We start from the raw sequence: 14,735 nt of genomic DNA, 5'->3' as shown, positions 1-14,735 counted from the left end.
CTTGATTCAAGTCTGGCACACACATCCAATTTTGATTGGCTAATGCTTAGTCAATTTTACCATTGTCAAGTAGTAGAAGGGCCAACCAATTTAAAATTCAATAAACAGATAGTGTATGTAAGCTCTCATATTACATGGAAGTGGTAAAATCGGCCAATGATCAATACAAATTGGAAGTGTGTGTGCACCATAAGTTATAAGTTGCACAGCTTCTCCTCTTTCAGGAGGCGAGGGGGGGGGGGGGGGGGGAGGTCAAGATTGGGTATTAAAGTAACCTGGGGGTCAGGGGAAGCATTCAATGCTCACCTACTGAGGCCTGTTCCTCTAGCCCACTAGCTGTATGGAGTTCGCCATGTTCCTCAGGGAGTAACCACCGCCGGTGTGTCTTTATGTGAGTACATCTCCTGGCAGGCAGACTGTGTTAAGACACATGGCTGTAACATAAGGAAAAAAGGGGGGGTGGGCTGCAATGCATTTTTGCTAATGCATGAGGTGTAGTTTGACAGCTGGGAGCTTAACAGAGGCCAGCAGGAATCTGAAACCACTGGAACCCAAATGGGGCAAGGAGGAGAAAGGGAAGAGGGAGACAAAATTAGACTGGACAGGAAATTGATCATTGGCAGGTTACCATCAGTACGTGGATATTGCAGAAGCGCTCGGTGTCAAGAAAACGTAAAATTTGCCGATTTGACTATTCCAAAACTGATCTTGGTGATCGCGATTTCGGTTTAAATTCGATTTATCATTCAGGCCTAGGCCACATAAGGGATTCCATAATGTGCTTACCCTATATACTCATATAATATACTTGACAGAACACTTGCAGTAAACAGAAAAAGTGGTCAACATAGAGACCCAAGTATCACAGTACTGGAAAACAAAAATCAAACATTAATTAAAATAAAGATATAAAAAACACCTTTATTATTTAAGGACATTCACATTGTATGTATAAAAAAAGCAGAAATGTGTCACTTGTCTGAGAGCTCTGAGAACACTCTTCCTCGAAGTGCACTAATGCTGGTGCTACACACCAAATACCAGTTACTAATGACATGAGCCATATCCTCACAGAATTACTGCTGCAATCACAGTATGTTAAAGAATGGGAATGGCCACAGGTTAGTGAGAAAGCAGTTCGATTTTTTAATCAATCAACTAAATAATTACTGTAATTAATTGAAAAGATACCTGAACTAATTTTAAGTTGAAATGACTGTCCAAGTATTTGTCATTATGACAGACATACCTCTCTGGCTGGTCCATACCTGTGTTTTTTGGCCCCCGATCCCTCAAATCAGCCAGTTACTCATCAACATTGTCATATATACACCTATAGGAAGAGCCTAAGCTTGTCTGTTTGTTCCTCCCCTTCCCATCTATTACCAGCCTCTCTCTGCACATTGCTTGCCCCCTGTGCACACTCATGTCTCTCTGCCACCCCCCTACCCTTCTCGAGAGCGAGCTGGTAGACGAGATAACAGGCAAAGTAAGGAGCAGCCCAATAGCAGCCAGAGATCACTTTGCACCAACTGGGAAATAGTTCCAAGGTCTGTGCCATTTTTCTAGCAGCCAAATGGGACATCAGAGGAAAGAAGGGAAATGCTGCTTGAAATTTTCATGACATAAGTAATTGATTTCTGATTTTAAGAAACAATCATTTCAGTGAATTAAAGTGCACTTGAAGTGATACAGTATGTAGCAGGATGATTTTCACATAGTATATATAATACTAATACTACTTAAACTTTGCTCGACTACAAGACTTTGGCCCTTTAAAGGGAAGGTCCAAGCAAAAAAAAAAAAATGAGTTTCACTTACCTGGGGCTTCTACCAGCCCCATGTAGCCATCCTGTGCCCTCGTAGTCACTCACTGCTGCTCCAGTCCCCCGCTGGCAGCTTTCTGACCTCAGAGGTCAGGGCCACATTGCATACATTTTTACGCATTCCAGCTAGTGCAGGAACAAACATTTACGCGTTGCACCACTAAAGCGTAAAAATGTATGTGTTAATGTTCCTGCACTAGCGGGAACGTGTAAAAATGTACGCAATTCGGCCCTGACCTCCGAGGTCAGAAAGCTGCCAGCGGGGGACTGGAGCAGCAGTGAGTGACTACGAGGGCACAGGATGGCTGCATGGGGCTGGTAGAAGCCCCAGGTAAGTGAAACTCATTTTTTTTTTTTGCTTGGACCTTCCCTTTAAGGACCAGAGCCTTTTTACTTTCTATTTTCCACTAATATTCACTTCAGGTTCACTTTAAGTGTAGCCATGGAAATAGCAGTTACTATAGCAATCTTTCAAAATATTTGTGTCAGAATTTTCACATTACCAGCAGTTATAAATGTGCAAGTTAATGTCAGCAATAAATATGAAACAGTCCAATTTTCACATTAAATGCAAAAAAACAAATCAGTGCACAGCTGTGTTGAAGCTAGCCTGAGCATCTTCACTAAGCTCCTCCTCCTGCTCCTCCTCAATACTCCTGTGTCGATGTCCTGAGCGATCTGCAGGCGGGCCGAGCTCCTCCAGCTGTCTCTTCTGTGCAATTTCTAATTCCTCAAGTCGATTTCGAAGCATGGAAAGTTCCTTTTGATGCTGCTCCTCCTGGAATGCAAATAATACCATTTAAATGCAATACATCCATAGGATTTGCAGGTCACCTCAATGCAAAAATGTCGTGACTGTGACAAGGACCTCCTGGCACACTACATTTGGGTATTACTACATGGCTGTTCAATAGCGGAAAAGACACTGCCCCTACCTCCATTTATACTTGTATTTATGTTGATTTCACATTGAATACCAAATTTTGAACAGAAGAGGTCCTTTTGAGTAGTGAATAGATCATTTGTTTTTAAAGCCACTTCTTGTTTACAAAAAGAGTCGGAAGAGTAGGGGATACCCCACTGCAGTTGGCAGCAGGAACTACAACAGAATAAAGATAAGAAGGATCTGACTTGGGGGAAATCCCTGAAGGGGAAGCTGTTGGGGGACACCAATGCACACACTAGATTTCCATATGAAAATACAATGTAAATTCTGTGTAGGCACAGCTGAAGTAGTTTTAGCAAGTCCCATCATTTCCTTCTATAGGGTGCAAGCATGCCACAAAATGACACATGCATAATACATAACAGTTTATGTTGCTTTGAATGAGGAGTATTGCTGCTATGTTTAGCATGCAATGTATATATAGAAGACTGGTTACTCATTCCTATGGAGCTGTCTGCATTTGCAGTAGCAGCTGGGAAATGATCCGGAAGTGTGATAGCTCGTATTTTATGGGTTTGTACTGCCAATAACCATGTGCTTAGGAGATCACAGCAGCACTAAGCTGAGGGATCACAGTCTGCTGTCTCTTGGCTTAGTAAATGAGATCATTGTGCGCGGAAGTGACAAAGGTGGAAATGTCGTCCTGTGGAGAAGAGAGGCATACTTTGCCGAAATGGAGCGACAACTAGGGATGCAGGACACGTATCAAAGGCTCGTACAGGATCCCTTCCCAGACATTGTCCAGGAAAGGGACAGAATCGTTGAGAAAGCATATGCGGAGGGTGCAATCTCTGCTGCAGAACTGCAGTATATGAAGCCCCAACACTATAAAAAACCGGTCCTCTATCTCATCCCAAAAATTCACAAGAATAATGTCAACCCTCCAGGGCGACCTATTGTGGCGGCGATAGATGGGCCCTTGGAGAAAATAGGAGTATTTGTTGACGAAAATCTGAAGGGTTTGGTTGAGGACCTCCCATCCTTCATCAAAGATACTAGAGAATTACTCAATCTGATACAGGAGTTCAGAGTGGAACAGGATGACTTTTTGGTCAGTGTTGACATTGAGTCACTGTATACCTCCATACCCCACGAGGTTGGAGTGGAGGCAGTAAAATATTTCCTGCAAGAATACAGAGGATGGACGAAAAAAAGAAATCAAGTGGTAGTTGACTTACTGGAGCTGGTGTTGCTCAACAACTGTTTCCTGGCAGACGGGGAGGTTTACAGACAGACGAGGGGGACGTCGATGGGGGCCGCCTGCGCGCCATCCTATGCGTGTTTGCACCTGGGTGCTTGGGAAAGACAGGATGTCTACCCCCGGGAGGGATTTGGCGCGCACGCGGCCCTATGGCTTCGTTACATCGACGACGTCTTCCTGGTCTGGAGGGGGCCAAGAGAAGCTCTCTACGAATTTCTTGAGGGCCTGAATAATGTCAGGAGAAATCTCAAAGTCACATACACTGTGGAGACGACACAAATGGCATTTCTTGATGTAATGATCCGCAAAAAGGATCATAAACTTGAAACTTCAGTGTTCAGAAAAGCAACGGCAGGAAATACATACCTACACAGTTCTAGCTTTCATCCTGGGTGTCAGAAACGTGGTATACCATACGGGCAATTGGTCAGAGTCCGAAGGAATTGTTCTGAGGATGATGATTTCAAGCAGGAAGCGGCGAAAATGTGCGAACGCCTTCGACAAGAGAGGATATTCAGAGGAAATCCTCCAAGATGCGATGGAAAGAGTGTCAGTGCTGGAACGTAAAAAGTGTTTGGAAAACACAAGAAAAAAGAAGGATAGGAAAAATATGAATGAGAAAGTGAGACTGATCACAACATATGGCTCTCACTGGCCCCAATTAAGAAAAGTACTTGAGCGGCACTGGCACATTCTAAAAATTGATCCCGAAATTCTGAAAATAGTTGGCCCATACCCGCTGATGACACTCAGGAGAGCACCAAACTTGAGGGACTCACTAGTCAGAGCAGAAGTGTACTCCAAAACAAAAAACAGGGATGAAGGTAGGGGTTTCTTAGGCCCATTTCCAACAGGTATGTATCCATGTGGGTCATGTAGATACTGTAGCTTGGTAGATAAAACAAAAAAGTTTGAGAATGCCAAGGGAACCAAAGAATTCGAAATCAGAAATTACGTGAATTGTAACACTCAGGGTGTGATATACATGATCACATGTCCCTGTGGTTTGAAATATGTCGGAAAAACCAAAAGAATCCTAAAGGAGCGAATAGGGTAACATGTGACAAACATCAATACAGCAGATGAAAAAAGCCCACTTGGCACACACTTTGCACTTTTCCATGATAGTAACCCAGACTGTTTGAGGTTTAAAGGAATTATTAGGCCAAGGAGGAGTAACAGAGGAGGAGACCATGAGAAGCTCCTGTATCAGATTGAAAACAGATGGATCTATAACTTAGGAACTCTTATACCAAACGGGCTAAATACTGAATTGAATTTGGTCCATTTTCTAAGGGAATACTAGGAGTACAGATAAAGAGGAGGGTCCCACTGACCTTTTTCTTTCCTTTCCCCCCTTCCCCATCTTCCCCTTTTCCTTCCTACTTCCCCCCCCCCCCTTCTTCCCTCTCCCCCCTCTCCCCTCCCCCCCCACATACCCTTCCTCTCCATACCCAACCCCCCCCCTCTCTCTCTCCCCCCCTATTTCTCCCCACCTCCCCCCTTCTGCCCAACCAGATTAAGTATAGAGCTTAGGCAATATGCCCGCCTGTTTTCAGCTTAAGTGACAGCAATCTATGAATACTGACTAGGTCTATCTGAGTGGTTTTACTGCACCCCAGTATAGCAAAGTGCCCCTAGTCCTCAAGTGTTGGGTACTTATAAAGCAAAGAGATCTGGGCAGTAGCTGGTATGACTGGCATGAATAAATGTTCTTTAGAGTGCCTATTGTATATGTGGGTGGATAAGTGTATCTTGCCTTTCTACGTCCTGTCCCCCCTGGACATTAAACTGGTTTCCTGATTAACATCAGTTTATTGGGTTCTAGATTGTTGGTCATTCCGATCTTTATGCCATGTTCCCCATGAATGAGTAGTGGTCCGCTGTGGAAAGTATGCTGATCAGGGACTATTCAGAAAGAAAGAAGGAAATAAAGAAAAAACAAGGCGGGAAAAAATAAAATAAAGTTTGATTTACGTACTTCTTAAGCAAATGAGAGATATAACAAGTGTCATACTTATAGTGGAAGCTCACCTTTAAACCTATGCAATAAACCAGAATTAAATGGTGCAAGGAAATGACGATGTGTTTAATTTGAAAAGTTCATGCACATATATATGGTTTCTTACTGTGTATAGCCCTCCTGCAACAATAGGGGTGACAACAATCCCCAAAACTAATGCCGATGACACAGGAAATAGTTAAATCACGGAAGATAAGTGTGCTGAAACGCACAACTAGGAAATGACACCAGAACGAGGCTTGGAGCTGGTTTTAAAAAGGAGGAGACCCGGCCCAGCAGGCTACCATCGCAGCATCACACTGACGAAGCCCACGTGATGGTGGGCGTAACGTATGTGGGCGAGGCCTGAGGAGATGGGCTGGAGGAACTACCTGGTACAGAGACGTCATACACGCCCATGAGACGAGTGGAGAGCGTGGTGAGCCGGGAGGCAATACAGCGAGCCGGATCACGGAGCAGGTACCTGCCACCGCAAGACGCCGCGGAGGAGCTTAATGCGGGACTTTGTGGCGCATGAGGACACAGCCAGGTCTTGGTGAGAAGACTGGTAAAGTATGGCCTACACAGCCCCTACATGCTTGATGCACTATACCGCTGGGATGTTGTTTCCATGATTAATCCTTGCTGACAAACGGACGCTTTTGGTACCTCCCTCCTATAAATGAACTATATCCCATGCCGATCAGAAGGTTATATGAGGACATTAGAATTCATGTGGAAAAGTTGTCACTATTCCTGAATTGAAGTGTTCCGCGCTCCCTACTTGTTCAATGTGCATCTATCAATAAGGTCGGCCGACCAGTTTGTGTGCGCATGAGTGGTTTCATGAGGCGTGTGTATGTGTTCCAGGAGTACTCCTGAAATGATGCCCAGATCTTGTTTTTATGGGGGTTCTTTGTTTTAATAGGGTGGTTTCTACGATTTTTCTCTCTCCACAATAAAGTTTTGAAATTTGCAGTAAATGATCGTTTTGAGTGGCGGTTGTTCTTTTCTATATTGTCTACTGTTTGTGTCAACCTGCCTTCCCCTAAGCTTTAGGGTGATCTTTGCACTAAGGCCTGTGCACCGGTTTTTCTTAATACGTTTTAGTAAATGAGGGTCTCTGTGTTCTTACACTCTTTGTTCCCTCTTATAATCCTTACCTCCACAGTGGTAGTAAATTCTGTTATGAAGATATTTGTAGATTTCACCCCCATTATCAAACTGGAAATAACTATCTTACAGGGTATGTAAACAATTTTCTGAAAATGTTTTCTGACCAAGTTGAAGCCTATCTCTTAAAACGGAGTTCCTATTTAAGCGATTGCTGTTGGATTTCCCTGCACATACATTTGGATGTGATTGATATAGCCCATTGAAATCAATCGGCTACTTCCTAATTTTTATGTGGGCAAAAAGAAAATTGGCGTGCCTGCTGTGCCCATTCACACACAGTCACTAGAGGGGGAACCTTGGTTCTGATCAGTGAAAGAAAATGACTGAATTATGTGTTTGGAAATCATACCACCTCAGAGACGCTGCATGCAACCGTTTTCTATTGCTTCCTTGCTGTAACATCAGACAAACATCAATCATGGCTGATCATGTGCACCATAGAGGACATTCCAGCACCTATTTCAGTAAGGAGTTTCTTGGGCAAGTCTCCCTAACACTGCTATTGCCTACTGAGTGCGCTCTAGTGGCTGTCTCGCAAGCGCTTTGAGTCCGACAGGAGAAAGGCGCTATACAAATACTGCCATTATTCCGACATATGTGCTTCAATTTACATAGCTGCAACTGATGTTTTCTCCACAGAGAAGTTTGAATGTCTGTCCATGTGATATTATCCTCACAGCAACCTTAACAGCAACCTTAAAGAGACTCCGTAACAAAAATTGCATCCAGTTTTTTATCATCCTACAAGTTCAAAAAGCTATTCTAATGTGTTCTAGCTTACTGCAGCACTTTATACTATCACTGTCTCTGTAATAAATCAATGTATCTTTCCCCTGTCAGACTTGTCGGCCTGTGTCTGGAAGGCTGCCAAGTTCTTCAGTGTTGTGGTTCTGCTATGAACTCCCCCTTCCAGGCCCCTCTATGCACACTGCCTGTGTGTTATTTAGGATTAGAGCAGCTTCTCTCTTCTCTCTTATCTTTTACAAGCTGGATAAATCGTTCTCTGAGCTGGCTGGGCTTTTACATACTGAAGAATTACAGACAAGGGCAAAGCTGTTTGCAGGAAGAAACAAGCAGCCTGAAACTTCAGTGCATGAGAACAGGGGGAAAGAAACACACAAATGATCTCTTGAGATTCAAAAGGAAGGCTGTATACAGCCTGCTTGTGTATGGATGTATTTTCTATGTGTGGACATACTGTACATCAACCTACTTCCTGTTTTGGTGGCTATTTTATTAGGTTTATAAACAAACTTTTTAAAACTGTTTTTAACCACTTTTAATGCGGCAAGGAGCGGCGAAATTGTGTCAGAGGGTAATGGGAGATGTCCCCTAACGCACTGGTATGTTTACTTTTGTGCGATTTTAACAATACAGATTCTCTTTAAAGCGGTTTAACACCCAGCATTACAACTTTGCTTTAAAAGATTGCTTACAGCTTACAAACTATTATGCCAGATTTTTTTTTAAGCAGAAATTCACTGAATGGGTTAAACATGACATTTTAGGGCTCATTCACACTACACAACGCAAGCACGAATACGATTTCGTGCTTGCGTTGCCATCGCACGGAATGCACGTCGGGGAGCGCTAGAGCGCAGACGCCGGCAGCCGTACCCGTCGGGAAACGTGTGAGTCGTGCGATTTTATGTCCCCAGAGGCGTTACATTGTAACGCATGGGAACGCACACCTGTAGTGTGAATGGTAACATGAAAGTCTATGGACTTTCATGTTGCCATGTGGATCGTACACTATGTGCGTTGCGTCAAAACTGACAGCGCAGCACATAGTGTGAATGAGCCCTAAGTGTTGGATTTAACTAGGAATCGCATCCGTTCTTATCTGTAGTTACAAATGTATCTTTATTTGATATACAAATAGACCTTTGAAAAGCCTGCCGGGGAAGCCCTCTTTGTTCTCTCAGAGATGCGTTTGTTTGTTACATTGTAGAGAGATACATTTGTAACTAAACAAGCAAGCACGAGCAGCATTTCTAGCTAAATGCAGCACTAAAATGTCATGTTTAATCCATTCAGTGAATTTCTGCTAAAAAAAAAATCTGGCATAATAGTTTATAAGCTGTAAGCAATCTTTTAAAGCAAAGTTGAAATGCTGGGTGTTAGACCACTTTAAAGTGGACCTGAACGCATGCACAGGACAGAAGAAAAGCAGAGAGAAATGAACCCTGTATGTATTTAGAGTTAAGCCTGTCTAATTCCGCCTCATTTGTGTCTAATCACAAGTTGTAATTTGATCTCTCCCGTTTCACCTGACTGCCACAGCAGAAATGGCACATAAGCTCATTTGAAAGCACAGGATGTTAACAATATGTTTGCTTCCATGAATCCGGAAACAGTGCATATTCATTTCAGGATTTGTTTCAGTTGTAACAAAGAAATGTTTTTGTTTACAGGTTATTAAGCTGTTGCGTATCTTTTAGAGCTGAAAGGATGTTCTGAGTTCAGGTCCGCTTAAAGGGTGCCTGAAATGACACAAGGCATGATGAGATAAACAAGTGCATATACAGTGCCATTCCTGCATAGAACTACACTGTGTTCTTTTTTTTCTTCACTAAAAGGGTTAAGAATACAGGTACACAATTCCTCTCTAGTCCGCACCTATTAAAACTATGGCAACTCTCACTGATAACCTATTACAGTCATAAAACTCTTGCCTGGCAGAAAACAGCTTCTGAGTGCAGGCAATAGATAAAAAAAAGGCCAATAGTTTATAGATTGTAGCTCAGGAACACTAAAAGACAGTGTCATTCAACTGAGTCAATAAAACACGAAACCTATTTTTTTTTTAGCTTTTAAACAGAAAATACAACTGTGGGATTCTTAAAAAAGGGGCCATGTTTAGGAGTAGGAGGATAGATACAATTGTTTATCTCATCACTTTATTTTCAGTTCCGGTTATCCCTAACCTGAAACTAACGTGTTGGCAGGGAAGTGCTCAAACTGCCAATAACGTACTACGCATGTTAATTGGCAATTTGGCCCCCAGGAAGCAGCGGAGAGGGGGGCCAAAATCATTCCTCCCCCCACATGGGGCCCCCCTCCTGTGGCCCATGCCTGGCTGGAGCAGTGGTCAGAGTAACTACTCACCCGATCGCTCCTCCATGCAGCGTGTACCCTGCCGGCAGCCGCCTCCTCTCTCTCCTCCCTAATACTACTCTACTGACGTGTAGTAACTACGCGTCATACAGAGATCGGGAGTGGATAGAGAAGCCAGCTGCTGGAGGGGACAATGCATGGAGCCAGTGATCGGGTGAGTTAATTACACACCGACAGCTGCGCTCCAGCCAGGCAGGGGGCCACAGGAGGGGGCCCATGTGGAGGGAGGAAGGGTGATATCAGCCCCCCTCCCCGCAGTGGCCCCCACACCTGCTACCTATACTGGTAGCAAATTAGAGGCAAAAGATAAGCAGGATGGCCAGAAATTTCAGCAAGTTGCAAATGGTTTACCTGAGCAGTATGTAAAGAAAACTCAGCCCCGGGGACCAGTGTGGAAGACAGGTAGCTGGCTGGATTCAGAAAACTAGATGTCACTATATTTGGCCCAAGAATTACAGTGCGAAATTCATTATGTCTGCGTTGGAGATCCTTCAGCCTTTTCTGAAGACGTACGTACTCTTCTTGAGGAATGTTCTGCCTAGGATTTAAAGGAAGATAAAGAATAATGCAATTGTTGTAGATGCTGCACAGTTCTTGGTGTAATGACCAGGCGTATTGACCTTGAAGCAACCAGCAGCGCTAGAAGAATTCTGCTGACCTGCTTGAGAAAGGAACTCTGTGTGGTGTTATATGTGAGGGGAATGTGAAGAATAAAATAGTTTCAGTTTTATGTATGCTCAAAACACAATTAATTAAAACTGAAACAAACCTTTCATAGAAAAGTTGGAATCAAGACAGGCGCCCAAATTACTGTCTGAGCGCCACTATAGTCGTAATTCACATTATGGCCTATGGCGGCGCATGGTGTGCTCAAATTTCTATGTTATATGTACAAGTAATTTAGAATATATAAGATACAGCAAGAAACTAACTGGCAGATGGGGATTAAGTTACTGCCAGTTATTATTTCGGTAATTTGTCTGTTAATGACGATGCAACTGCTTTGTATCTATTGAACGCAGCAAAATCAATGATGCAAGTTTACCGTATTACTGATCAGTGAAAAAAGTATGACTACAAAGTCTAGTTGATATTTAGTGAACATTCACCTATGTAGTACAGTTTTTTCAGTCTCCAGCTCCTCTTTCTTGGCCTCCAAAATTTCTACCCTATCTTGTAGCTTTTTATACTTCTTTTCATAAATGTTTTTCCTCTGTAACACAAAAGAATTCATATAAATTAGCAGGACAGCACAAAAATAACTTTTTAAAAAGGTCATTTGAAAACAGACAGACATGAATTATTTACCAAAATCTATTCCGGCTACTGTACTTTATCATTTTTTTACCATTTAAAGGGAATTTGCCATGTAATCACACTTGTATGATGCAGAATCTCACTACAGTATGCATGTTTTATTACAGAGGCAGCTTGATATCGTTATCGGTCTTTGTATATTATGCAGGGGCAGCTAATTATGAGAACCAATGGTGGAGTGGAAAGGGAGAATTTGGAATGTTTAGTGTAAAAGTGACATGGTCACACCCCTCCAGAAAAGTATGTACATGTTGGTACAGTACCGGTGAAGTGTCCAGACTTAGGGCTGGTTCAGACGGACATCTGCGTGGCGTCGCGTTTGGGGGCGTTGCGGCGGCTGCGCGGTCAGGCTTTCAGTAGCCTTTGCGTCGTGTTCTGATGTGGTCGCGTTTTTTCTTCCCCTTGGGGAACAATAGCCGTCACGGTTGGCCGCCCCCTGGAAGCTACATGTCGCTTCCAGGGGCAGCCCGAACGCTAGCGAAAATCGGGACCCGAATGCCGCGTTTGTGTAAACGCGCGCAAAAGCTCGGTGTAAACGCTCCCATTCACTTGAATGGGAGCGTTTACCGCGACGTTCCGAACGCTTGCGGTAAACACTCCTCAAGCGTCCGTCTGAACCAGCCCTTAGACCCAAGTTCCATCCTAAGGCTGAGTTCACAATGGCAATAAAAACATCCCACTTAACGGAAAAAATTGAATTTATCCATACGAAACCTATGCAAAGCAATAGAATATGTTCACATCAGTCTGGTTGGAATGAAACTGTTCGGTCCGTTCTGATGAGCATAACTCAACTTTGGGTCCTGCGTGACTTTTCTGGATCAGCCAGCCGAGGCGGATGGCAATAAAGTCCGACAGAATCACTCTTATCTCACTAGGCTGCTCACCATGTATGATTTGCAAATTACTCACCTGTCATCATCCATTTCACTGCCTCTGTTCATTTGAGTACCTCCATGATAGAAATGCCGATATACCAACGCCAGAGCCCAATTAGAAGCACCAGGCTTCAATTGGTTTTGGGAATCGTCCCTCCTCAGGGAGGATTCTCATTAGTTCACAGAGTTGTGGACTAATGAAAACCCTCCCTGGTGCTCAAGGAGGGTTCCCATTGGTCTTATGCAAACAAGTGGGAGCCTGATGCTTCTGATGGGACTCTGGGGTTGGTATACGGGCAGTTCTAGCATGCAATGGATCCGTTTTTACAGGATCAGTTTTTCATCCGGTGCAGTGCAAATCCGGCCTAATTGTTACAGATTCACTAACCCAGCCTGGGTTTGTGAGTTTTTTGGGCTAATACCCTGTAGCTGTACTACTGTTTGAATTACCTTTTAAATGGTTTACAATAAAGATTGATATTTTTTCATGTGCTCAATGTGCTCCTCTACACTCTTTATACTGGAAAAACTAAATAACTTCTACCAAACACTTTAAAAAACAAATACCATTTTTTCTTGAAACAAGTCATTTTTTGTATGTATGGTAATCATTGTGGCAAGTGGTTTACCAAATTGTGTTACACAAAATACTTGTTTATTCTCAATATGTAAACTGACACTCCCCATGCCATTTTCCACTGTTGTATAACTTAAAAACAGCTGTTTAGCCAAAAGAGCGCACATTCCATTATGCATTTATCACAAGGTCTATCAGATCCCTTTGCAATACTAACAGGCCCATTGCTATGCCACTCAGATTAGGTTCACCCTCATTGAGGATGCCTCATAGCTCACCTGTTAAATGTGGTAATCACCACCTATTTTAAATAGGAAGTATCTCTGATGCAGAATAGGTATTAATCAATGAAATAAACCATGACACTTGAGAGCAGGTAAATTGAAATTGCTGTTGTATTGGTGAATCCACCTTTTACATACGGCATTTGTGTATCATATACATAAGGGTGAGAGAAGCGGAGGAGAAATTTTGGGATCTAAAGAGAACACCCAGTTGATATTTATTAAACATTGATTAATACCTAAATTAACCTCCTCTAATTTGTGCCTAACACAATTTCCACATGAAATAAACCATGACACTTGAGGGCAGGTAAATTGAAATTGCTGTTGTATTGGTGAATCCACCTTTTACATACAATATAAATTCATTCCCTTCCCCAAGTTATTGCACCAATCCCTTAGCCTAGGCAAAAACATGACCTCCTACTAACTACCCTAATGTCCTGGAAAAATTTCAGGGAAGATTGGATTGGTGGGGGAGGGGGGGGGGGGCTTGGGGGTTGGGAGGGATGCGCTATTGGGGTTCCTTCATTAAGGTCCCTCCTCTCTTCGATATTTATATGCAGCATATTTCTCAGAGAAAAGTGTAATATTTATGTGGCCTCTGTGAAGGTTTAAAAAAAAGGCAGGAATAATTAATCCATCTGTATAGTTTACAGGCAATAATTATGAAGGTAATGATCATGCCACTGTGAGAGTGGGGGAATCCACAAGCACAGAGGAAAATAATAATCCTTAAGTGCACTTATAGATAATTCCACAAGATGGAGACAGAGTGCATAAAGAAAAAAGTGAGCCTGAAAAACAGTTGAGAATATCTGCCAATATAAAAAGGACCACAAGAGGGAGTTCACAAATGGTTACTGGTCTTGAAAAAGTGAGGAGGACCTGACGAAACGCGTAGACCTTTTTGGCATATCCAGGCCACCGTATCCCAAGGGCGGCGGTTGGAAACATGCTGATGGAACCGCCACCCAGCGTGAACTAGCCACAGACCTACGTATGCCGCGCACCAGGGGATGAGCGCTACACGCAGTATCCCAGGGAGAGCGGGGACGCCCGCGGACTGCAAATGAAAACCTAGCATGGGTTATCTACTCCCCGGAGTGCTAATCTGGACGTAGCAACATAGCGGCAGTCACAGCGCACAGTCACTGGTGTGATGAGGAGGAACACGGTGTCCGGAAGGGAAGTTAAATGTGAAGCATGTACATGGCAAGGGCAAACTGAAGTGACTCTATACCAGGACATTAGGGTAGTTAGTAGGAGGTCATGTTTTTTGCCTAGGCTAAGGGAATGGTGCAATAACTTGGGGAAGGGGATGAATTTATATTGTATGTAAAAGGTGGATTCACCAATACAACAGCAATTTCAATTTACCTGCCCTCAAGTGTCATGGTTTATTTCATTA

The 14,735-nt window shown here is 43.2% G+C and overlaps 1 protein-coding gene across 1 annotated transcript in view; it reads right to left on the bottom strand.

The window, feature by feature from the left end:
• Nucleotides 1–2,184: 2,184 nt before the first annotated feature.
• Nucleotides 2,185–14,735, bottom strand: part of CEP83 (centrosomal protein 83) — a 59,946-nt gene continuing 47,395 nt past the window's right edge. The window contains exons 14-16 of the mRNA XM_068276802.1: nucleotides 11,378–11,481; nucleotides 10,620–10,806; nucleotides 2,185–2,604 (exon numbers count right to left, since the gene is read on the bottom strand). Coding sequence (XP_068132903.1) covers nucleotides 2,410–2,604; nucleotides 10,620–10,806; nucleotides 11,378–11,481 — 486 coding nt within the window. The 3' untranslated portion in view covers nucleotides 2,185–2,409. The remainder of the gene's footprint in view (nucleotides 2,605–10,619; nucleotides 10,807–11,377; nucleotides 11,482–14,735) is intronic.

The sequence above is a fragment of the Hyperolius riggenbachi genome, chromosome 3, assembly GCF_040937935.1.
Source record: "Hyperolius riggenbachi isolate aHypRig1 chromosome 3, aHypRig1.pri, whole genome shotgun sequence".
NCBI classification, from domain to species: domain Eukaryota; kingdom Metazoa; phylum Chordata; class Amphibia; order Anura; family Hyperoliidae; genus Hyperolius; species Hyperolius riggenbachi.
The sequence above is the reverse complement of the archived record's forward strand: the minus strand, read 5'-3'. Positions and strand labels throughout refer to the sequence as shown.